Source organism: Perca flavescens, chromosome 13 (genome assembly GCF_004354835.1).
Source record: "Perca flavescens isolate YP-PL-M2 chromosome 13, PFLA_1.0, whole genome shotgun sequence".
Lineage (NCBI taxonomy): Eukaryota > Metazoa > Chordata > Actinopteri > Perciformes > Percidae > Perca > Perca flavescens.
In genome coordinates this window covers 32,211,699-32,234,610 of record NC_041343.1, presented here as the reverse complement: position 1 = coordinate 32,234,610, position 22,912 = coordinate 32,211,699, and the positions used below count along the sequence as shown (strand labels likewise).

Genomic DNA, 22,912 nt, shown 5'->3' with positions numbered 1-22,912 from the left:
GTCATCGGGTTGGCTCGCTCCATATCGGGTTGGCTCGCTCCGTCACATCGGGTTGGCTCGCTCCATATCGGGTTGGCTCGCTCCGTCACACCGGACACCGTCACAGTGGACCAATCACAAACTGGCTTGTTCCGTCACATCGGGTTGGCTCGCTCCGTATCGGGTTGGCTCGCTCCGTACCGGGTTGGCTCGCTCCGTCACACCGGACAGCGTCACAATGGACCAATCACAAACTGGCTTATCCACCTGGCGCGCTATTGGTGGGTTGACGCGATGACGATAGAGAACCGACCAAGCAGCTTCTTGTTGTCATTCAGGGTCCCAGACTTATCAGACCGTACACGACACATACGGGGTCTCCTCTCCGCTCCTACACGTTGGGTTGGCTCACTTACTAGAAGTAAATAATATACACAAGGAAATACACGACAGGGAACACAACAGAAAACAGAACGTAATAATCAGACAAGAGACAAAGACATAACAGAGACTAAATACACAGGGTAACGAGGTTAAACAAGGGACAGGGGACACAAGGAATCAGGAACAGGTGAAACACATCAGGACGGTATACTTGTGTGTGCGTTGAGCCAGCATGTGTGTGTGTGTATGGGGAGTGTGTGGTAGAGCGAGGGAGAAGTGAGGGAGTGACGGCAATTGGCTCCAGAGTGAGTACAGACTCTAGAGTCATAGTGAGAGAACCAAAGTGTCTCCCCTGTTCTTTCTGACCACGGTGGGAAATCTGGAGCAGGAGAAGTTAACCCTCTCCTTGATGTCACGTTGTTTATGGAGAAGGAGAACCAGGAGATGACCCAGGGGAAATGCAACGCTACCAAGCCACGGCCGAACAACATTTTCGGATGGATGCACTTCAGGCTACCGCTTAGGGTTCAGCATAGACCCAGAGGGGGCGGCGAGGGTACGCCGTGGATTCTCGCATAACCAGCTCTATTCCCACAGCGCTGTGGAGGAAGGTCTGGCTTCAGCACAGATACATCATTTTTGTTGTTTGTAGTGTGAACAGAGAGAAAACAAAGACACATGAATCTTTTTTTTGTTTATTGAAAATTAAGATTGACAATTAAATCAAATGAAGCCACAATAAACGAATCGTCCAAGAGCCATTCCCGTGCGGTCTCGGCCATGTTGCCAGTTCCCGTTAGGTGAACGATTCCGGTGGGGCGCCAGCCGCGACTCTGGTTTCGGTGGGGCGCCAGCCGCGACTCTGGTTTCAGTTGGGCACCAGCCGCGACTCTAGTTTCAGTGGGGCACCAGCCGCGACTCTAGTTTCAGTGGGGCAACAGCCGCGACTCTGGTTTCGGTGGGGCGCCAGCCGCGCCTCTAGTTTCAGTTGGGCACCAGCCGCGACTCTGGTTTCAGTGGGGCAACAGCCGCGACTCTGGTTACAGTTGGGCAACAGCCGCGACTCTGGTTTCGGTGGGGCGCCAGCCGCGCCTCTAGTTTCAGTGGGGCACCAGCCGCGCCTCTAGTTTCAGTTGGGCGCCAGCCGCGACTCTGGTTTCAGTGGGGCAACAGCCGCGACTCTGGTTTCAGTTGGGCAACAGCCGCGACTCTGGTTTCGGTGGGGCACCAGCCGCGACTCTGGTTTCAGTTGGGCAACAGCCGCGACTCTAGTTTCAGTGGGGCAACAGCCGCGACTCTGGTTTCGGTGGGGCAACAGCCGCGACTCTGGTTTCAGTTGGGCACCAGCCGCGACTCTAGTTTCAGTGGGGCAACAGCCGCGACTCTGGTTTCGGTGGGGCGCCAGCCGCGATTCTGGTTTCAGTTGGGCAACAGCCGCGACTCTGGTTTCGGTGGGGCGCCAGCCGCGCCTCTAGTTTCAGTGGGGCACCAGCCACGACTCTAGTTTCAGTTGGGCACCAGCCGCGACTCTGGTTTCAGTTGGGCACCAGCCGCGACTCTAGTTTCAGTGGGGCAACAGCCGCGACTCTGGTTTCGGTGGGGCGCCAGCCGCGCCTCTAGTTTCAGTTGGGCACCAGCCGCGACTCTGGTTTCAGTGGGGCAACAGCCGCGACTCTGGTTTCAGTTGGGCAACAGCCGCGACTCTGGTTTCGGTGGGGCGCCAGCCGCGCCTCTAGTTTCAGTGGGGCACCAGCCGCGCCTCTAGTTTCAGTTGGGCGCCAGCCGCGACTCTGGTTTCAGTGGGGCAACAGCCGCGACTCTGGTTTCAGTTGGGCAACAGCCGCGACTCTGGTTTCGGTGGGGCGCCAGCCGCGCCTCTAGTTTCAGTTGGGCACCAGCCGCGACTCTGGTTTCAGTTGGGCAACAGCCACGACTCTGGTTTCGGTGGGGCGCCAGCCGCGACTCTGGTTTCGGTGGGGCGCCAGCCGCGACTCTGGTTTCAGTTGGGCACCAGCCACGACTCTGGTTTCGGTGGGGCGGAGGACGAGGAATTTTTTATTTTTATATTGACCGTTAAGTTAAACTTGTTAGATTATTTGTCAACCCTGAAATACTTCAGTTGTTGCAAAGGCTGATAACAACCCCCCCCCCCCCATGATAAAAAGTCTTATTGTCTTTTATAAAACACTTATCCCATCACAATAAAAAGGCGTCCCTGTTGTATTGTTGTAATGGGGGTAGTTTATCTGCAAAGTAACCGGTAAAAGAACAGCATTTGAATAATTGTGAATGTAACACAACATGGAAATATAAGTACAAGTACCTACAGTACATACAACTTATTACAACCTTTCACTATGTGATTGATATATTCTTCGGTTACAAGTTTTTTATTTCTCCTTCATTACGAAGGAGAAATGTAAAGGAGAAAATGTACATTCACATCATAACTTTATTTAGTGTACCAACCAAAACTGGCTTATACATGTTTACTTAAGTACAAAAAGAGTAAATATAGAAAATATAACATTTGACAAACATACAAGAGCATAAAAATTTAAAATAATTAAATTAAATACCTCATACACCATGAGAAAGTTAAAAAAGAAAACGCATCAAGATATAAAATATAGGTCTAGTCAGGAATCGAAATGTGCATGTTTTCCTAAATATTAAAGCCTTGTTAGGATAAACTATACAAAAACTGGTTTGGAAACAATGAATCTAGTTCCATGGATACATTGTTTGGCCATTAGAATCACACTATTAAAGATAATTTATTTATTCAAGTTACAAGTCTGATATCTAAAATAACATCAGCTTTAGGAAGGTTCAGAGCCGTTAATGTCTTCTAACGGCTCTGGGACGGTTACTTTGTGTTGGCGCATGCTCAGTCTCACTCACAAAGCTCAGCCAATCCTGTGCGAGCAACAGCACAGTCGAATTTGCATCAGTTGCAGATAAAAGAGGCGTCTGGGATGCAGTCTTATTATCTGTTTCAGGAGTTCCTATCCGAAGCAAACATGCCAGCAGAAGCCACCGTGAAAGCGCCCAAGAAGGGCTCCAAGAAAGCCGTGACTAAGACCGCCGCCAAGGGCGGCAAGAAGAGGAGAAAGAGCAGGAAGGAGAGCTACGCCATCTACGTGTACAAGGTGCTGAAGCAGGTCCACCCCGACACCGGCATCTCCTCCAAGGCCATGGGCATCATGAACTCGTTTGTGAGCGATATCTTTGAGCGCATCGCCGGTGAGGCCTCCCGTCTGGCTCACTACAACAAACGCTCCACCATCACTTCCCGCGAGATCCAGACCGCCGTGAGGCTCCTGCTGCCCGGGGAGCTGGCCAAGCACGCCGTGTCTGAGGGCACCAAGGCCGTCACCAAGTACACCAGCTCCAAGTAAACATCCCGCTGATGTAAATCACCAAACCAACGGCTCTTTTAAGAGCCACACACTTCTTCTTAAAGAGCAAAGTATCATTCAGTTACGTGTTTTTTTTTGTTGTTTTTTTTTTAATACAAATTATCATTGCCTTCCATTAGAAGTATGATCTTAACAGTACAGTATTTGAAATTGATTGTAAATATTAAATGTAATAATTTTCTGAACACCTACATTATTACCTGTTGTACCTGCCTCTTTCTTTCACTGGGTCAGGAAAATTATAATTTCAATTGTCTGGCACATACTGCAGATCTGACACTAAAGTTGACCTGGCAATAGAAAAAACCATTTGTAATCTCTACAAATGTACTCAATTGGGTTTTTATAATGGCCAACGTTCTATCTGTATCATTGCTTTGTGTCTTAGCTTTACTTTTTTCTATTACCACACTTCAAGAGAGCATAGTTTAATTCAATCATGTTGATATAAAAACACAGTAGGCCTACCCATGAATGATGTCACTAATCGTTTTTACATGTACAATAAAGAAACAAGCCTATTGTAATCTCCATAATGTGCAATACTTCTTATTGCGTATAATATAATGGGCATTAATTGGTCTTTATCATTGCTTTTGTGTCAAACTTGGTTCTATTACTTCTTGTAGACTTTACATTTAGGCTACTATTTTGTTTTTACTCTATAGCTGTGACCAGCTTGCCTTTTACCGAGGGCACCAAGGCCGTCACCAACAACACAGCTCTTAAGAGCCACATTTCTTCTAAGAGAGCAAAGTTTCATTCAAGCATGGTTCTGTTCATTTTGTAACTATCCATGAATGTTCTCTCTTGTAAAAGTCCCTTAAAATCTCCCCAAGCACTATTACTGTCTTTATTGCTTGTTGCCTTACAGTTGTATTACTGAAGAGACTTGACATTAAGCTGTAATCTACTAAACCAATGGGTCTTTTAAGAGCAACACACCTCTTCTAAGCGAGTACAGTTTCTATAAAAATAAAGTACACATGAATGTTGTCACTAATCGTTTGTACATGTACAGAAACAAGCCTATTGTAATCTCCATAATATGCAATACTTAATATTGCGTATAATATAATGGCCATTAATTGGTCATTATCATTGCTTTTGTGTCATACTTGGTTCTATAACTCATACACTTTACATTTAAGCTACAATATTTTTTTTACCCACTAGCTGTGAAAAGGTACAAAGTAAACCTGTTGTTAGATAAAGTTAGTTAAAAGCCTCTTTTAAAAACCACACAATTACTTCACTAAGAGCTATTTTCTTGCAGAATTTATAAAGCTTAACAGCATTTAATTATCCAAGATGTATGCATCTTACAAAATATATGGTTGTTGTAGGCCTATCTGCATTTGGTATGTATAGGCAATTTAAAACAATATTTTGGGAGCTACTTTGCCCTTTTCAAACAGTAGGCTACATGCTATATTAAAAAAAAAAAAAAAAAAAACGTGCAAACCAGAATTGGGCTTCCATAGGCCTACAATACAATCTGAAGCTTTCATGTTAGTAAAAAAACAAATTTTACGCATATTTCTTTGCATTTTTATTAACGGACACAATGAGGCCTATTATAAATAACATGGACCTGATCAGATCATGTTACAGAAAGATTGTGAGGCAAATTTAAGCTGGTTGAAGTGATAGACACAGAGTCAGGGTTGTGTACATCAGAAGATAGGACTATGAACCTGTGTTTGGAGGCCCATCATGTCAAGGATCAATGCCAGCGGATAAACCTGTGTCAGGTAACTGCCTATTCACACCCATCACCAGTGTGTTTACCACCACTGAAAACTTCCCAAATTTAAACAAAATAAAACACATTAATGCAGTTATTTCACTTGTATTCTATCCTCACATGTCTCTGCTTTCTGGAACACCACTGTCGCATTTAATACACATCACTTTTAGACTTTTCTTAAAACAAAATGTGAAGAAAACTCGCTGCGAGTAGTCCAAAATGACCGTGTATCCGAGAGGTTTGAAGCCTCCTGGAATCAAATAAACGAGTCCTCGTCGCCAAACACGAGCTCAGTGTGAAGGGGAGAAGGTTTGCTCACCACTACCATAACTATTGTGTTCTAAAACATTTCTCTTCTATGATTTTTATCCCCAAATTGTGGAAGAGAAAACACAAAGTGTCGCCACATTTTCAGCAGGGCACCGGAGCGGCTGTGGGTTGACTCTCCACGGTTCTCATGGGCTTTATAACTCCCGCCTCCTGCCAGACTGGGAACACAGCAGACTGTTAACGCGACAGAGAAAGACACAGACATGGCAGAAGAAGCTCCAGCAGTTCCCGCGGTGAAAGCCCCGGCCAAGGCCCCCAAGAAGAAGGCAGCTCCCCGGGCCAAGAGTGACGGACCCTCCCTCCCGAAGCTCATCCTCGACGCCGTGACTGAGGCTAAGGACCGTAAAGGCACGTCGCTTCCCGCTATCAAAAAGACGTTGGCCACCAAAGGCATCGACCTGGACAAGTCCAACAAACGCATCAATACCGCCGTGAAGAAGCTGGTGACCGACGGAAAGCTGGTCCAGAATAAAGGGATCGGTGCATCCGGGTCCTTCAAGCTCCCCAAGGCTCAGCCTAAAACCGCCAAAGCGGTCAAGAAGACTCCCGTTAAGGTGAAGAAGCCCGCTGCCAAGTCCCCGCAGAAGAAAACCGCTGTGAAAAAGACTGCAGTCAAGAAAACCGCCGCCAAGAAACCAGCAGCCAAGAAACCGGCAGCGAAGAAGTCTCCTGTGAAGAAAGCTGCCAAAAAGCCAGCAGTAAAGTCTACCCCCAAGAAGGCTGCCCCTAAGAAGGTCGCAAAGAAGAAGACCCCTGTGAAGAAAGCTCCGGCAAAGAAAGCTGCAGCGAAGAAGTCCAAGAAGTAAAGTGGCTCTTTAACCTGCACTCCGTGCACCAAAAGGCTCTTTTAAGAGCCACCACACATTCACCAAAAAGCTGATTTCCTACAACATTATCATGTCCGTTTACACTGTTTTTCTAATATTTATTTTATCAAAGCACTTTGATCTACATGAAATATGCTAGTGAATAGTAATGTTTGCATTATCCCCCATTAGTTGAAGTATTAGGGTTAGGACTCCTATACAGTAGGGATATTTCCAATTCTGTGATAGTAGCCCTGCAATATCATAACAAGATCAATATCCATAGATTTAAATGCAGTCTATCAAAGGATTTCTTTTTAGTGGTGGTTTAAAAGTGGAGGTTAGATTATGTTAGTTGTGAAGTGATATCGCCTCAGAAGCTTGAGTAGCTTAGTAGTAATCTCAGTATTACCCTGCATCATTGTGCCACATATGAGAGGAAAAGGAAATGGTCTCTCAGTGCTTTGTCCTCTGACCGCCACAGGATGGCGCTAACACACAAGAAGAGAGTAACACTGTCTCCTCTTAACTTACATTTGTTTATGAATCTACCTCTAAATCTTTTAGCTGGAAGGATAGACCCTTAACATGTAGCATCTCATTGTCTAGGGGGGTCCTCTAAACACAAGTAAAAAAATAAATACAAACAGAACAGCGTTACACACATAATACACAGATACAGACGTCTTGCTCATTCTCACCCTTAGCTGTTTCAGAGCTGTTCATATATAATACTCATATAATAACATAATACTTATTTATTCCAGCATCCTTTGCACTATGCTCCATAATTAAAATAATAATAATTTATCATAAAATAATTCACTTCTGCACACTTTGCACTCTTCATTGCTCTACTGCCTCAACCTGTCTATACTGTCTCTGTTTATTGTGTAGATATAGCACATTGTATAATCCAAAGCTTAGTTCCTCATACCTGGCAAATAAAGCTGATTCTGATTCAAAAAAAATAGATACAATAACCCAGATAATTAAATCAATTCATCACAAAAAGAGAAATGGAAGCCGTTTGTTTTCAGCTCTAACAAACATGACTATAAATTAAAAATTAAAAGCTTGAACAGGTTGTTTTAAGATGAGAAAATAAATATGTCCAGAAGCAGTGGTCTGTGGTCTTTAGATCTCAGAGAAAAACTAAGATTATTCCAACAGGAAAGATCTTATTATCTGAATGATCTGCATCCAACGTATTTTGAAAATTGGAGGGACAAAGACGCAGGGATATTGCAGATATGAAGAGCTACATGGAAACCACAAACTGAACTGAACAGGTTGCTGTGGCCACTTAATTTATTAAGAAAAAACGAAAGACTATAAGAATATAATAAAGTTTGAAGTCCTTCAGTTCATAACTTGGATGAACTGGGTGACAGTGTAACTAACCAGATGTGTTATGATAAAGAAATATTGCATCAGTTGTTTTCAACATCAACTTAGACAAATAATGTTCTGACATCACAATGACAATCAAACAGTAACTCGATTTTACTTTGAAGTGTTAAATCTAGGAAGCAGGAAAAATGAACCACAAGAACACAAATTAAACATTCAAATTGTTATAGAAAGTCATTTAAATAATGTAGCCTAACCGTTTATTGTCTACATGTGCCATTGTTGAGACAGCAGCCGTTATCTAACCAGCTGCTGTGTGAGTGTCTACATTTGAATTCATTTTGTCCAATAGTTAATCAGCTCCAGACCACGTGTCTCCCGGTCTGGACCAATCAGCGCTGCCCTTGCTCCGGCAGTTCCTTTATAAAGCCGCTGTTCACTCCTAGCAAAATTATTTCTTGAGCTGTGAGCACAGAGAAAACTGAGAAGTTAAAATGGCCAGAACCAAGCAGACCGCCCGTAAATCCACCGGAGGAAAAGCTCCCAGGAAGCAGCTGGCCACCAAGGCTGCCCGTAAGAGCGCCCCGGCCACCGGCGGAGTGAAGAAGCCTCACCGTTACAGGCCCGGCACCGTGGCTCTGAGAGAGATCCGTCGCTACCAGAAGTCCACCGAGCTGCTGATCCGCAAGCTGCCCTTCCAGCGCCTGGTGAGGGAGATCGCTCAGGACTTCAAGACCGATCTGCGCTTCCAGAGCTCCGCCGTCATGGCTCTGCAGGAGGCCAGCGAGGCTTACCTGGTCGGCCTGTTCGAGGACACCAACCTGTGCGCCATCCACGCCAAGAGGGTTACCATCATGCCCAAAGACATCCAGCTGGCCCGCCGTATCCGCGGAGAGAGGGCTTAAACTCACCATACTGCTCTCAACACAACGGCTCTTTTAAGAGCCACATACAAACCTTAACAGAGCAACAGTCCTGAGACAATACTGTTTCCCACATGTTCATATAATATAATATAAACCGAAACAGGTACCAATGATACAGACACACAAAATAACAGCGGAAGTGCTGAGACGCTATTTCATAATTTACTATTAAAAGGAAACGACTGCTATCCTGGCAATCTTCATAAATTGCTTATTGACGGTAATGAACTGTTATTGAAGAAGGGAGAAATACGGGGGTCACTGTACTGCATAAATATAATGGCAGAAAACATTTACACAGTAACGATACTATGTAGGCAACAGCTCGGGCATATGCAATTAGCATTGGATTTATTTGATGCTAGCTCTAGTGATTGTTCATGTATAATTATAGACTTGTGATGTTGAATTCCCTATAATTTAGACTATATATTGCGAAGTATAATATTGTGAAGTATAAGTCAATCACATCTTAAATATACTTAATGTTGTGCGAGTGTGCTCACAAGCTCCAGAATTAACATGTCATTTGGGTGGTGACTCATATTTAGTTAATTCACAACCGTATGTAAAAGGATCTCGTGTACGTGCGTATGTGTGTAAACATTGTAAAATTACAGGACATAAGCGGGATAACATTTTGTGTGTGTTACTAATAAGTAATATGCTACGGTGAAATAATATCTATAAGTAATTTTAGAATACATTTCGATTAGTTATATACATAGACTCATGGAAGTATAAGGATTTATCTTTAGTGAGATGTGTGTGGCTCTTAAAAGAGCCGTTGTTGTTAGTTTGGTTGAAGCCGGTTCCGAGTGTTTACTTCTTGGCGGGCTTCTCGGTCTTCTTGGGCAGCAGGACGGCCTGGATGTTGGGCAGCACGCCGCCCTGAGCGATGGTCACTCCGCCCAGCAGCTTGTTGAGCTCCTCGTCGTTGCGGACGGCCAGCTGCAGATGGCGGGGGATGATACGGGTCTTCTTGTTGTCGCGGGCAGCGTTTCCAGCCAGCTCCAGGATCTCAGCGGTCAGGTACTCCAGCACGGCTGCCAGGTACACCGGAGCTCCGGCGCCAACTCGCTGAGCGTAGTTCCCTTTGCGGAGCAGCCTGTGGACACGGCCGACTGGGAACTGGAGCCCGGCACGAGAGGAGCGGGTCTTTGCCTTCGCTCTGGCTTTGCCTCCGGTTTTCCCTCTTCCAGACATTTTTCGCGTTTCTTCTGTCGTTGAGTTCGAGAGAAAAGTACAAACATGGGGTCGAAAGCGGCCTTATATACACCTAGCTACTTCCTGATTGGCCAGACCGAGCGTTACTGTGATCGTCCAATCAGAAAAGAGACCAGTCAAGACAAAGCTGTAGTCAATGAAATGTATCCCATATTGTTATTGTTCCCTTTATCATTCTGTAAACTGCCTTTGTATTTTGAAAACAAACGTTCAAGGGGTTGACACAATCATGTTAACACACATTACCAAATGTAGTCTAAAGGCTCAATGTAAAATTTCCTTTTGACATATTTTATCAATGTATTCCTAAAGAAACGCGTATTACGGCGCAGATTAGTTTTTTGGGTCAGACTTTCAGCGGTTTATAGAATAAACAAATACAAGATAATTAACATGAGGGATTATGGCCGTTCACTGTGGAGACAAGAGGAAACTTTTATGAACCGAAATATGTAACTGTTGCAGAGAGACTGAACGGCCCAAAGTGGAAAACTGGAGCAAAGGACAGCCTGATAGCGATGTAAGGCAGTCACATATTTTAACCCCCCCGTTTTCAAAGTTTTAAATAGAAATTTGGGTTTATTTCAACCGTATTGCGCTGAAATAACACGGATGGTTTCATACAATGCTCTTCGCGAGTGAAATTAAGGATCTGATCTCTATTTTCATTGAATTGTGGGTGTTGTATTCAATTTCATAGCATTATCCTGACTAAACTTTGACATATATTATTATATTACATGTCATTTAGCTGACTCTTTTGTCCAAAGCGACTTACAATTAAGGTAAACAAACTCCAGACAACAAGTAGTAAGTGCAAATAGCCTACATCTCTGTGGTTGTCCATTACCTTTATTCCTCTCGTTCATCATTTCTGCTTTTTCCCTTACACAAGAAATAGGTAAGCTATAATTTCAGATGAGATTTATTGACCATTAATTCCAAAAATATAAATTTAAAACTAGTGTAAATGAGTTGGTTCCAGTGGTCAAGATACTGGCGTTAATGGAAGGAATTTGGAGTGAGTTTTTATGTAATAAGTAACTTGTTGTCACCAGAAAAGTATAATTTTATCCGGTTAGGGGAAGGAACTACTTCTCCTTCCGCCCGTCAGTTGTGTGTGCACTGCGGCTCTGTGACGGAGCTGGCCAGGGGAGCCTATTTTCATTTTATATTTTTGTAAACATGAATGTTTTGTGCTAAAAATTTGAGTTAACGTTTTTCAACGGTGCCTGATTTACATGTTGTAAAGAACAGCAAAACGTCGACATAGAGTATTTTGTGATAAGGTTCAGAGTGCAATCTTTTTTTTTGGTGTTATTTTCAACCTCTTTTACTGTATAAGTCTGAGATGTTCTTTATTAAATATCAGAGTAGTTTATGGTCTTTTCATTATGCAGCTGTAATTTGGAATTTGTAAGCCTACAACCTTCTTTTTTAACTTTAAAAAAGTTGTCGCGTCACACTACAAATAAAATACGTAAAAAATGTGGTATTGGCGGTACCAGCTAGGCTATTACTTGGTATCGGATCTGAAAGGAATTAAGTGGTATCGCATTTTATAATAAATTCATAATTCAGAATATCAGGAAGGGTCTTTAGAAAGAGTGTATGGCTCTTAAAAGAGCCGTTGTGTTGTTGTCAGATAGTAGTTTAGCCTCCGAAACCGTACAGGGTGCGACCTTGTCTCTTCAGAGCGTACACCACATCCATGGCGGTAACAGTCTTCCTCTTGGCGTGCTCGGTGTAAGTGACGGCGTCACGGATGACGTTCTCCAGAAACACCTTGAGCACACCGCGGGTCTCCTCGTAGATCAGACCGGAAATACGCTTCACTCCGCCGCGGCGAGCCAGACGGCGGATGGCGGGCTTGGTGATGCCCTGGATGTTATCACGGAGAACTTTACGGTGACGCTTGGCGCCTCCTTTACCGAGTCCCTTCCCGCCTTTTCCTCTTCCGGACATTTTTCAGTTCAGTCGATGAAACGATTGAAGTCAACGTTCCCCAACCGGCTGTATTTATATCTTATCTGCGGACGTATGAGAAGACATGTCACCAACACAGGCAGACTGCGCAGGCGTCAACACAAATCAACACACGTTACTGCTTTGTTTATATTTCACATAGGCCTACAGCCTTGATTGCCGATGTTGTTAATAGTTTATTAATACTTTCTGCCCAATCTGGAATCACTACCCTGCTAGAACATGTCCAGTCGTGTAGTTTTGGGGTTAAAAACCTTTAATGGAGATTTATAACTGTGGGAACTGCCGCTTCACTCTGTTACTGTCTTCAGCTGGGAGTGTTGACGCCTGCGCAGTAGGCCCACAATGTTTCCGCATTAGGTTATAGTTTTTCAGAACAACAAAGCGTTTTTCTTCCTTTTTGTTCGTTATTTATAGATATATTTTAACGATATTTCACATGGTCCTGCCTCTGTAGTTTAGTTTTGTACTTTTAAATATTTAGAGCCTCGTGTAATGGGAGAGGATGAAACATTCCAGTTTTCTCCAAGTGCAATGTTGACAGACAGACTTCCTTAGGCCAAATATCTTCCTGTTATTTCCTTTTATCACGGAGTTACAGGCGATGAACACGTTTTTATGGTCAAAGGTAAACTTCATTAGCGGTTTTCGATCATTAATGAGTGTTTATCATTTAAAGGTTCGACTCTATGTCCACGACCTGGCTGTAACTCCATCTATTTTAAGTAAATGCTCAAATATCTGTGTATACACAATCATTTAGCAGTTTTATAAAGATGAAAATATATTCGGGCCCCACCAAGTAGGGGTTCGATTTTTCCCATGTTATCCTATGGAGACTGATGGGCTGTGGGTCGTTAAGGGCACTTATTTGGATGTGCAGTGACCTAATCCACGTAAAAACCTAGTGAAACGACATTTTCCACAATAGAAACATGATATAAATGGGAAAACGTACTATTCTATCTGTATAAATGGCAGAATCATCCACAGTGCATGATATTTCAAAAACCACTTCATACACGCTTCAAGGTGACAGCAATGAGTTGTTAACAGATATTCAAGAAGACGTATAGCCCAGCGACAATCTATCTAAAATAACACCTTTGGGGAGTACCATTCATGATATGTAGTAAAATATTTAAGTTGTGGGAAGTTTATATATCTTAAACTGTATGTTTCTATCGTTCTCCCATAATGTTTCAATCGTCGACCAGGAGGGACGAATGAAACATTACACACGCCCCACTTTTGCTGTAATAATTCCTGAACGGTTTTGTTCAAAGCTGAAAATGCAACTGTATTTGACAGATGACATGTGTAGGTTGCTAGTGACAAAATATTAGCTTTCAGTGCCATACGATCGCTTTGTAAATTACATTTAATTAAGTGTTTCAACTGTCCCGGCTCTCTCCCTACCTGACATTTAGTTGGCATTTATCATAATAATATCAAGTATGGCAAGAAAGTAAAATTATAACTGAAATTATCATTGTGATCCAGTCCAAGGTTCATTGTTGCTGTAATGAAGTAACTTGTATTAAACTGTTGAACACAAGATGGCTAGCATTAGCTAGTGCCATATTATTATTCTATTCTAATAACCTTTCTGAATTCCTACCTCCTGACAAAGTAACGTATAATCTCCTATAGTCTGACTTGAGCATTATTTCTCTGGAGTTTGGCGTAGCGACCTGCCTCCTTTAGTCTCGTTTTCAGGATACAGACTTCACTTTTTATCACTGTGATACAATTAGTTTTAAAAACGATATCTAGTTTCACACAGGTTCATTGTTGCTGTAATGAAGTCACTTGTAATGCACTGTTCAACACAAGATGGCAGCAGTGAGATAACATCACGGTGAGCTGAACCAGACTCCATTGAGTCATTTTACCTCTCAGAACAGGAGTTTCTGGTCTGATTAATTTAGATTTCCTTGTAAATTAATTTGTTTGGTAAAAAAAAGATCAGAATTCTGTTTGACACAAAAGTCTCTTTTTCTAGTTTAGTTTGTCTGCCTGTATAATAATGTGATGAATACATGGACCTTATATACCTGGCCTTTGGCTTAAATGTATTCTTATTCAACTTTGTCATTGTGCACATGTCACAACTACAGTAACGAAATGTAAATGCAATGCTATATAAGTAAATCTCCAGGCTGTCCTGCTGCCCAAGAAGCCCACCAAGAAGTAAACACCCGGAACCAACTTCAACCAAACCAGCAACAACGGCTCTTTTAAGAGCCACACACATCCAACTAAAGAGAAATCCTTATTTACTATTTGTCTATCGTGAATGTAATTCAGTGTTTTTCGTGTGTGCGGTAAGTGAGTCTTAAAATCAATTGGTAGATCACATTTGACAAACGTATCTTAAAATACGTATTTCACAAGTTACTGTATACATCTCCCACTTCTGCCAATTGGAAAGCCACACACACAGAGCCCATTATTTAACATTGCATATTTATTTAAAATTTTTTATTGATGTGAAGCTGAATTTGGCCAACAGCTGAGGAGGTCACACCTTCTGATATTTAAATGGCCACGATGTTTTCTATTTTCTTTGGATCCATGTATGTGTATGGGACCTCCAGCCTCTCGTTTCTGGCTTTGATGTCCGCACTTAACACTTCAAGATCTCCTTGAAAAGCCTTTATCAGCTTGCAGGGAACCTCCTCACTGAAATGGTCCTCTGGGTATTCGCCAAGAGGGACCTAATGAGATAAATGATATATTTAAAAAAACAGTTTAGACAGGTTTTAACTATTGGCAATATAATGTACAGTTGTAGTGAGCAGGATTTCTTTCTGTGGCTCAAACAGGGTGTTCTGCCCGAATGACATACTGACCTACTTTTTACAAACTGAACATAAAAAGGTGATTTATATAATATTTTATAAAATCTCAGGCACTGCTTGCTGAGTAGCCACATGGTGGCCATTCCCTGAACTGTTGCGTTGATGTCAGGGAATGTCTGCAGCATCGTGGCCTCGCTGGTTTTCCCCTTTGTTGTTGGTGGAGGAAGTTGCAGAGAGATGGGAGTGTTGGGCATCCAGGCATCATAGTCATACTGCAATGAATTAATGATGGACAGATTACTGCTTAATACTCTTTGAAGTCACGCCATATCAGTCAATAGGTCAGTCTGTTCACCACTTGATGGTCAACACTGATTCCTGGTCCCCAGAGGATAGATCCTAATGACTTTGGTGATCCCTGACCTTTTACTCAGCACCACCATGAGGTTAACATTTGTGGTTTTCAACTTAACAACTTGATTTGCTAGATTGTCATTAAATCTAGTTCAGACGTTCATATTTGAATCACTTTGGTGATCCTCTGACTTTTCATCCATCGCCATCATAACATCAACATTATATTTGTCCAATCTTTGACCAAATACCTTCAAAATTGCCATTTCCATCCATCTCAGCTGTTTTTTGCTAATTAATAAATGCTTGCATGTTAACATGGTGAACTAAGATTGTGATCTTGGTAAACATAAATACTAAAAGTCAGCATGTTAGCGTTTTCATAGTGAGTATTTTAACATGTGTTGCATTTAGCGGAAAACATCACTGTGACTAAGTGCAGCCTCACAGACCTGTCAGCATGGCTGTAGATTGTTAAATTGATGGTTCGGAGTAATTTCACCCTAGGGTCCTTTGCACCATGACCTGGAGCCAAACAACCCCCCCATAAGCTTTTTTCACCTGATTGAACATTGGTCGAGTTAGCATTATCAGCTGGTTAGCTTAGAGCAGGAGCTAACGGATCCAGGTGTGTATCTCGTAAGTTACCCCACTAATAATACACGGAATGATACCAAACTTCTACACTAGTACAAATAGGTTATGTAATTATAAAAAAAACGATGGATTGGAAAGTTTGTAAGTACACCAGGAGTTTATGTAAATAACACTTGTCTGCTGGCTTCTGCTCTCTGCTGCTACTGCTACCTGGCAGTAAGCCGAGCGCTTAGGGACATTATATTTTAATGTGAGGGAATTACATATCGGCTATTTGTCGGCTTCTTGAGCCTTGTGTCGCCAATGCGCACAGCGGTTTGAATTATGTTTTTATATGTTTTATTTGCTCTCATGATCGCTTCCCACTGCCAGGGTTGCAACTGCAATAATAGGCTAAAGCAACCACAGTTTATGGAAAGCACAAGTGTAATTATGGTCAGATCTTGGTCCTGACTGGGAAGTGATATTAATAGGAGTAATTTACACATCTACAGTTTGGGCTATTTTTTGTTGTTGCCAGCTTTCCTTCCTGTTTTAGAAAGCAGCGACTGTATTGAGTTTTCCGTGTAAAACCGAGTCTGTGTCCTTCAGATTTCACTGATTCTTGAGAGTCGGGACAAAACATGTCCCACATAGAAAAGTCTAATTCATAGCAAAAATTGATAAATTCATCATGATTGACATACTTACAAAGTTAAATCTAAAGGAATTGTATATACCTATGTGATTTTTAGAATAAACCTTTTTATCTTTTTGGGGAAAATTTGTTTAAATGTATGGTCTGTGGTTAGAAGGTCCATGTTATTGCACTTGTCCTCAGCAAGAGGTCACAATATTAACCATCCCAAAAAACTTTAAAAAATCTTTAAAATTGTGCAAATATATATATCAAATAAATAATAAGGAGTATAAATATAAAAAAACAATGCATGAAGTGAACGTCAAACAATATTTTCCATAAAAATCTGCCTATTAAAGTTGTGTCCTCAGTTTCTGTCAACTCCGTCAGATTTTTTCATAAAGCTCATTAAATCAGGAAATAGTATGGTCAGCTATATCCCTGAGGAACTCTTTTCATCTCCCTGCCTGTGGTGAATGCAACACTATGACACATGCTCTGGTACGTTTTACATTTTTTGATATTTTAGACAAACAATGTCAATATTCCTATGGTCACAGCTGCACCATGTCAATACCATCTTTCTGTTAAGATACTTTTTTTTAAACCATAGTGGATTGAATTTAAGCATTTTAGTGAGGTTATTGGTACAGCTAGCAACTGAGGAAAACTAGCTAGCTGCACTCTACAATACATGTTTTGGCGGGAAAATACATGCCCTTACGTCAACTCCGTCAGACGTCAACTCCGTCAGGTTCTATGTCTGATGGAGTTGACCTGTAAGATGACGGAGTTGACAAATCCATCAATTTTTATTTATTTATGTATTTATTTGATTAGGACAATGCACATTAATTAACATTTCTGTAAATGCGCCAGTGTTAGCCAATTGGCTAATTTTCAACTGTAGTCCTAGTTGCATGCATGTCTTTATGGTGGGAAGAAACCGGAGCACCTGGAGGAAACCCACGCAAGCACGGGGAGAACATGCAAACTCCACACAGAAAGGTCTGGAACGAAGCAGAAGTGCTAACCACTGAGCCACCGTGCTGCACTTAATGTGCAAATATAATATTTGTGAATATAGTGAAGGGTTAAAATGTTATTTCAGGGTTTTATTTACACATAAATGCACATACATAGCATTCATTACATTATTCAACCATACGCATCTGACTTGTAGAGAATGGGCAGGCAGTGGCCTGCTTATTATTGTGTAACGTGTAACTTTCCCAGCACTTTAATATATATGTATCTATATATATATATATATATATATATATATATATATATATATATATATATATATATATATATATTATATGTAGAGACAGAGATAGAGAGATGAGAAGCCAGTGTGTAGATTTTCACATCTGTTTATGAAAACTACATACCGCACCTTGAGGATTTTACATCCATCCATCCATTCTTCCATCAGTCAATCAATCATGTCAAGTAAATAAAAATCTGATTCTATACTCTTATTCAAGTACATTTTTCATTATTTCAATTTGTATTATAGGAAAGCATGGCTGGACAGAAATTGTCAGTTGAGGAGCAAAGCGGAAGAAATAGAGTACCAACAAAAGAGAAGAGAAAAATTAAACAGTGACCAAGAGAGCAAGAATGCTATGCAAGAGAAGGAAAGACAAAGGTGGAAGAAGAGAGTTAAAGACAAAAAAGTAATACAAATAGACGAGATGGGAGACAGGGCAAAGAGGAATTGGAGAAAGTATTGGAGAGAGGCACAGAAAAGGTCCAGACAGAAAAGATCCAATGAAAATGCAGACATTCAAGAGAAACAAAAACTTTGAAAGAAAAGCTTAAGAAGGTAACAAAGCAACGAAACAAACTGAGAAAGAAAATATATCGAAGAAGAAATGCTACAAATAAAACACCACTTGACTCCCCAGGCACAGAAACAAAGAAGATGCTATCAGGAAGCAACATTAGGAATCCAAAAATCAAGAAAGCCCTTCTATTTCACAACATCCTCAGAAGAGAGCTGAAGAAAAACAACCAAACTCCTGGGCCACGGCGTCAGGAACCAGCACTTAGTGTGTCATCAAGCAAGATTCTCAAAAAGTATCTTCTCCTTCACCAAATCCACCAGTTTGGGATAACCTACAAGTCAATGAGAGGAAAGAAACCCACAAAGAAAAAGACAACACTCCTAAAGGGTATAACAGAGACTGTTAAGGATTTCTTCCTGAACTCTGCACGTGTGACCACTGATAAGACTGACACCATCACTAGGAATAAGATAAAGCAGCAGAGAATGATCCTGGCAGACTCCATGATCAACCTCCACACTGATTTCCTCATTAGGAATCCCACTGTGAAGCTGAGCTATTCTTCTTTCTGTACTCTGAAGCCATTCTATATTAAAGTACCAAAAGCATCTGATCGGAAGACATGTCTGTGTCAAAAGCATGAAAATGCATACTTAATGCTTAGAATGTCTGGTGTTGTGAAGTCAAACAAACTGGATGACAGTTTTCAATTAGTTTGTTGCACTCCAGCAAGTGAGGCCTGCCTTCTTAGCACCTGCTCACGATGTCTAAACAACGGTACAGTTACAACCCAAGAGCAAGACAAAATCCATGTTCAGTGGAAGCAGTGGGAGAGAGTTCAAGAAGACACAGTCAATGGAATCAACATCAACACTTAACTTGTCCAACACAGTGGCAGTCTTTCAGAGCTCATCAAACTCTATGAGCAAATACTCAGAAATGAAACCACAACACATGTGTGTTTAGTGCAAAACCAGTCAAAAGCATACAGAAACACAATTGAGACTTGTGAAGAAAGTACAGCAATTGTCCACGTTGACTTTTCAGAATCCTGGAGATGCAAGTATCAATCTGAAGCACAGGCCTGCCATTTTGGACAAAATCTGCCACAGATAACACTACATACTGGAATGTATTACATTAAGGGTGGAAAGGCAGGGTTTTGCACACTTTCAGAGTCAAAGAGACAGGATGCTGCAGCAATTTGGACACACATGGATCCAGTCCTAAAAGATATCAAAACGAGATATCCACAGGTTACCACCGTGCACTTTTGGTCTGATGGTCCAAGTAAACAGTATAAGAACAAGAAGAATGTTTTCCTTCTCTCTTGTATCCCCCCCTACACTTGGGTTTGAAAGAGCAACATGGAACTTCTTCCCCACTTCCCAAGGTAAGGGCGCACCAGATGGCATTGGTGGAACAGTGAAAAGAACAGCTGACAACCTGGTCCTGAGAGGAAATGATGTGACAGATGGACACACATTCTTTGAAAAGGTCTCAAACAGTCTGAAGAGCATTCAGCTGTACCACATTGCAGAAGAAGACATGCAAAGATATGATACACTTCTCATGCATCCTCTCAAACAGGTTCCCTCAACAAGATGAATACACCAGGTCATCCCACATGAGAACAGGATCCAGCACAGACAACTATCCTGCTTTTGCAGCAAGATGTTGGTTTGCCAGTGCTTCTGCACAGCTACCTTCTATTTCCATGGCTACCCAGAGGAACAGCAGAGTGATACAAGGAGCACAGGGAAGAAAAGACCTTTGGCCATGTTGTTAGAGGAGATGGAAAAAGAGATGGGAGGGGAGATGGAAGAGGATATGGAAATGGAAGATGTGATGGAGGAGGAGTTGGATGAGGAGCCTCTGAAAGGTCCTGAGGGTACTGTGACAGTAACGACTGTTAGCAGCCTTAATAATGGAGACTGGCTAGCAGTAGTATATGATGACCACTGGTGTGGATACTGAGCATCAAGATGTGAAAGTGGAGTTTCTGCATCCCCATGGTCCAACAGCAAAGTATCAGCCTAAGCTTCTCACAAAGGATGTCTGTTTCTGCCCAGTTGAAGACATCATAGTGAAACTAATGGGAAATGCATCACCAGTCCAATTAAGAACACAAGAGATCTACAGCATAGCCCCTGATGTGATGGATTTCATAGAGCACGTCCGACGCCTGCTGCTCAAGGCATAAGCGCATGTTAGACAAAAATGAAATCTTAAGAAAGCTAATTGAACCTGATTCTAAGCTACAGATTATGTGTTGCAGTATTGTTCTCAAGGAATGTCACACCCAGCATAAAGTAGGCAGTGCAGGGCAATCACACATCCAACACACCCAAACACACACACACATGCCACTTTAAAGTAAATGACTACTTATAAAGGAGGAAAGGAAGAGGAGAAGAGGTGGATGAGAAAAAAGGGAGAGCAGGAAGTGGTGTAGGGGAGGTAGATGAAAACAGAGGGGGAGGAAGGCCCCGGGTTTCCCTTATTGTTTTAATGATATTTGGAAACGGTGTAATTTATAATAGTTGGAAACGGTGTATGTACAATATGTTTATTATAGTTTGCTTTACAGTAAGTTCAATACTCTAATAACAAGGAGTAGTTTTAGTAGTAGTGTTTAAAGAGCACATTTGTTCAATAATCAGCAATGCACACATATATTTTGTCAACAGCGTCAGTTTTTCGTCAACACCGTCAGATCTTCGTCAACAGCTTCAGATGTATGTTTTTGTTAATTTTTTGGGAAAAAAAATATTCTTCCTTCAGTTTATGTTGTTTTTGTAATAAAGGACCATCTGATCTACATCCTCTTATGTCTTATTTATTTAAAGAATTTGTTTTTACAATATTGAAATTAAAATCAAAGTTTGAAAATGAAAATATTTATAAATCTGGGTTTATATATCGTATTTTTTTTTACATATCAGAGTAACTAAACACTATTACAACATAACTCAGAACTTTAGATTCTTGTTGGATTGGAAGAATTAAAATTGTATAACTTTTTAGTGTGTCTGACGGAGTTGACACAAATCCAGTTCTGAAGGGAAACATGTTTATTTGTTAAAAATGTGTTTTTATTTAGAACCGGTTCCTTTACACGGTTAAATAGCTAAGACCTTTCTCTGCAGAAACATATAACTCTAATTGATATCGTGTGTATTTTTTTGTATTTTTTTAAAACGTGCTTTGTCCCGACTCTCAAGAATCAGTGATTTATGTAGAATTATAATTTGCTCTTCTTATATAAAACATGCGGCTCTGGTAGCTACATGTTTGCGATTGGTCGTGGTGCGCAAACACCGCCTCTTTTATGTGAACGTGCGCACCGCTGGATGGAGAAACCCTGGGTTGACTGAACTAGTTGATAACCAGCGTCGTGACACAGGTTATGCGGGACCGCGGTTGTTAGGTTAGGTGAAGCCGGGTAACTGAAAGAGATCCAGGGCATGTTGATCTTGCTTCGTAGTAGGCTACATCAAAAGGCAGCATGAATGGCCATGATTCTACGATTCACCATGGTTAGCCTACAACCACAAACAAACGGGTGGGCGGAAATACTCAAGCGCACATACAGCGAGCTAAAAAAAAGCAACACAAGTAAATGCGTATATTCCAATATAGTGTATATCATATTTAATCATAAGTAGGCCCTATAGCCTATTATTACATGGCTTGGTTGAATTCTAATGTAGAATGTGGTCTGTTATTTCTTGATAACACACCGTTGCCATGCAAAAGCAAAGCGTTGCCATGGACGCAGTTCAGTTCACTCTGAAGGACAGCTATCAATCAATCCGCTGAAAGAAGACCGGATAATTTAGCCTATCAGCTGTGGCAAAAAGTGGGGAAACGTGGAGCAACTTCTGTCCTCCAATCCAAGCAATGACAGCAGATCTGATGAGCGTCTATCGCTAATATACCGTCTATGATCGCTAGCTACGCAGTAACAGCCGTAGGGACAACAACGCTAATTAGTTAGCTCACATTGCAACTTGTTTAACGTTAACTTACAGGTGTGTCAACATGCAGCGGCTCTGCAAAAAGGAAACGAGATGAATGAGGACATAAAGGTCCACATCAATATTCCCAAAGAAGCCATTCACCGTGTCCCACTTCACCGCCAACAGAAATGTTCAGTTTAATGTAAATTAGAGCAGCCGATAGCCCGCTAGCTCACTACAACGCTTCAGCTAATGTTGTGTCAATTCCTGCAGTGATTAAAACAGCAGCTGGGTCATTGGTCCACCACGGCAGCACCCCATAAAATATAGGCTACTACCACAGCCCGTAAGGTGGTGTTGAGTAGCTAACAGACGAAGGATTGCATTACAGAGTTTTTACGTTGCTATGGACGCAGGATTCCAACCGTAGAGACGGAACGGACTATTTTCTCTAGTGGAAGCAATACAATCGTATTTAAATCAATAAACTCCCATTTATATCAATATTTTGTCAAGTTATTAGTCAAATTATTGATTTATTTGGTAAGTAGCCATGTAATAAAAGCGGGATAATGTAGGCGGGCGGTTGTTATAGCGAATACAACCCCTTCAGGCTGATT

At 41.7% G+C, this 22,912-nt stretch overlaps 5 protein-coding genes across 5 annotated transcripts; 3 read left to right on the top strand and 2 right to left on the bottom strand.

The window, feature by feature from the left end:
• Positions 1-3,371: 3,371 nt before the first annotated feature.
• LOC114566447 (histone H2B) lies at positions 3,372-3,930 on the top strand. The gene has a single exon (XM_028594918.1). The coding sequence runs from the start codon at positions 3,387-3,389 to the stop codon at positions 3,762-3,764; it is 378 nt and encodes a 125-aa protein (XP_028450719.1). The 5' UTR covers positions 3,372-3,386; the 3' UTR covers positions 3,765-3,930.
• Positions 3,931-5,994: 2,064 nt separating this feature from the next.
• LOC114566438 (histone H1-like) lies at positions 5,995-6,707 on the top strand. Its single transcript, XM_028594909.1, has one exon. The coding sequence runs from the start codon at positions 6,069-6,071 to the stop codon at positions 6,669-6,671; it is 603 nt and encodes a 200-aa protein (XP_028450710.1). The 5' UTR covers positions 5,995-6,068; the 3' UTR covers positions 6,672-6,707.
• A 1,788-nt stretch (positions 6,708-8,495) lies between these two features.
• Positions 8,496-8,929, top strand: LOC114566441 (histone H3). Its single transcript, XM_028594912.1, has one exon. It carries the CDS (start codon positions 8,519-8,521, stop codon positions 8,927-8,929), a length of 411 nt encoding a protein of 136 aa, XP_028450713.1. The 5' UTR covers positions 8,496-8,518.
• An 819-nt stretch (positions 8,930-9,748) lies between these two features.
• Positions 9,749-10,186, bottom strand: LOC114566458 (histone H2A). The gene has a single exon (XM_028594929.1). The coding sequence runs from the start codon at positions 10,154-10,156 to the stop codon at positions 9,773-9,775; it is 384 nt and encodes a 127-aa protein (XP_028450730.1). The 5' UTR covers positions 10,157-10,186; the 3' UTR covers positions 9,749-9,772.
• Positions 10,187-11,820: 1,634 nt separating this feature from the next.
• On the bottom strand, positions 11,821-12,148 carry LOC114566457 (histone H4). The gene has a single exon (XM_028594928.1). The coding sequence runs from the start codon at positions 12,140-12,142 to the stop codon at positions 11,831-11,833; it is 312 nt and encodes a 103-aa protein (XP_028450729.1). The 5' UTR covers positions 12,143-12,148; the 3' UTR covers positions 11,821-11,830.
• Between the last annotated feature and the right edge of the window lie 10,764 nt (positions 12,149-22,912).

Coding starts and splice junctions, on each gene's coding strand:
- LOC114566447 (XM_028594918.1), top strand. CDS start 3,387: ATGCCAGCAGAAGCCACCGTGAAAGCGCCCAAGAAGGGCTCCAAGAAA.
- LOC114566438 (XM_028594909.1), top strand. CDS start 6,069: ATGGCAGAAGAAGCTCCAGCAGTTCCCGCGGTGAAAGCCCCGGCCAAG.
- LOC114566441 (XM_028594912.1), top strand. CDS start 8,519: ATGGCCAGAACCAAGCAGACCGCCCGTAAATCCACCGGAGGAAAAGCT.
- LOC114566458 (XM_028594929.1), bottom strand. CDS start 10,156: ATGTCTGGAAGAGGGAAAACCGGAGGCAAAGCCAGAGCGAAGGCAAAG.
- LOC114566457 (XM_028594928.1), bottom strand. CDS start 12,142: ATGTCCGGAAGAGGAAAAGGCGGGAAGGGACTCGGTAAAGGAGGCGCC.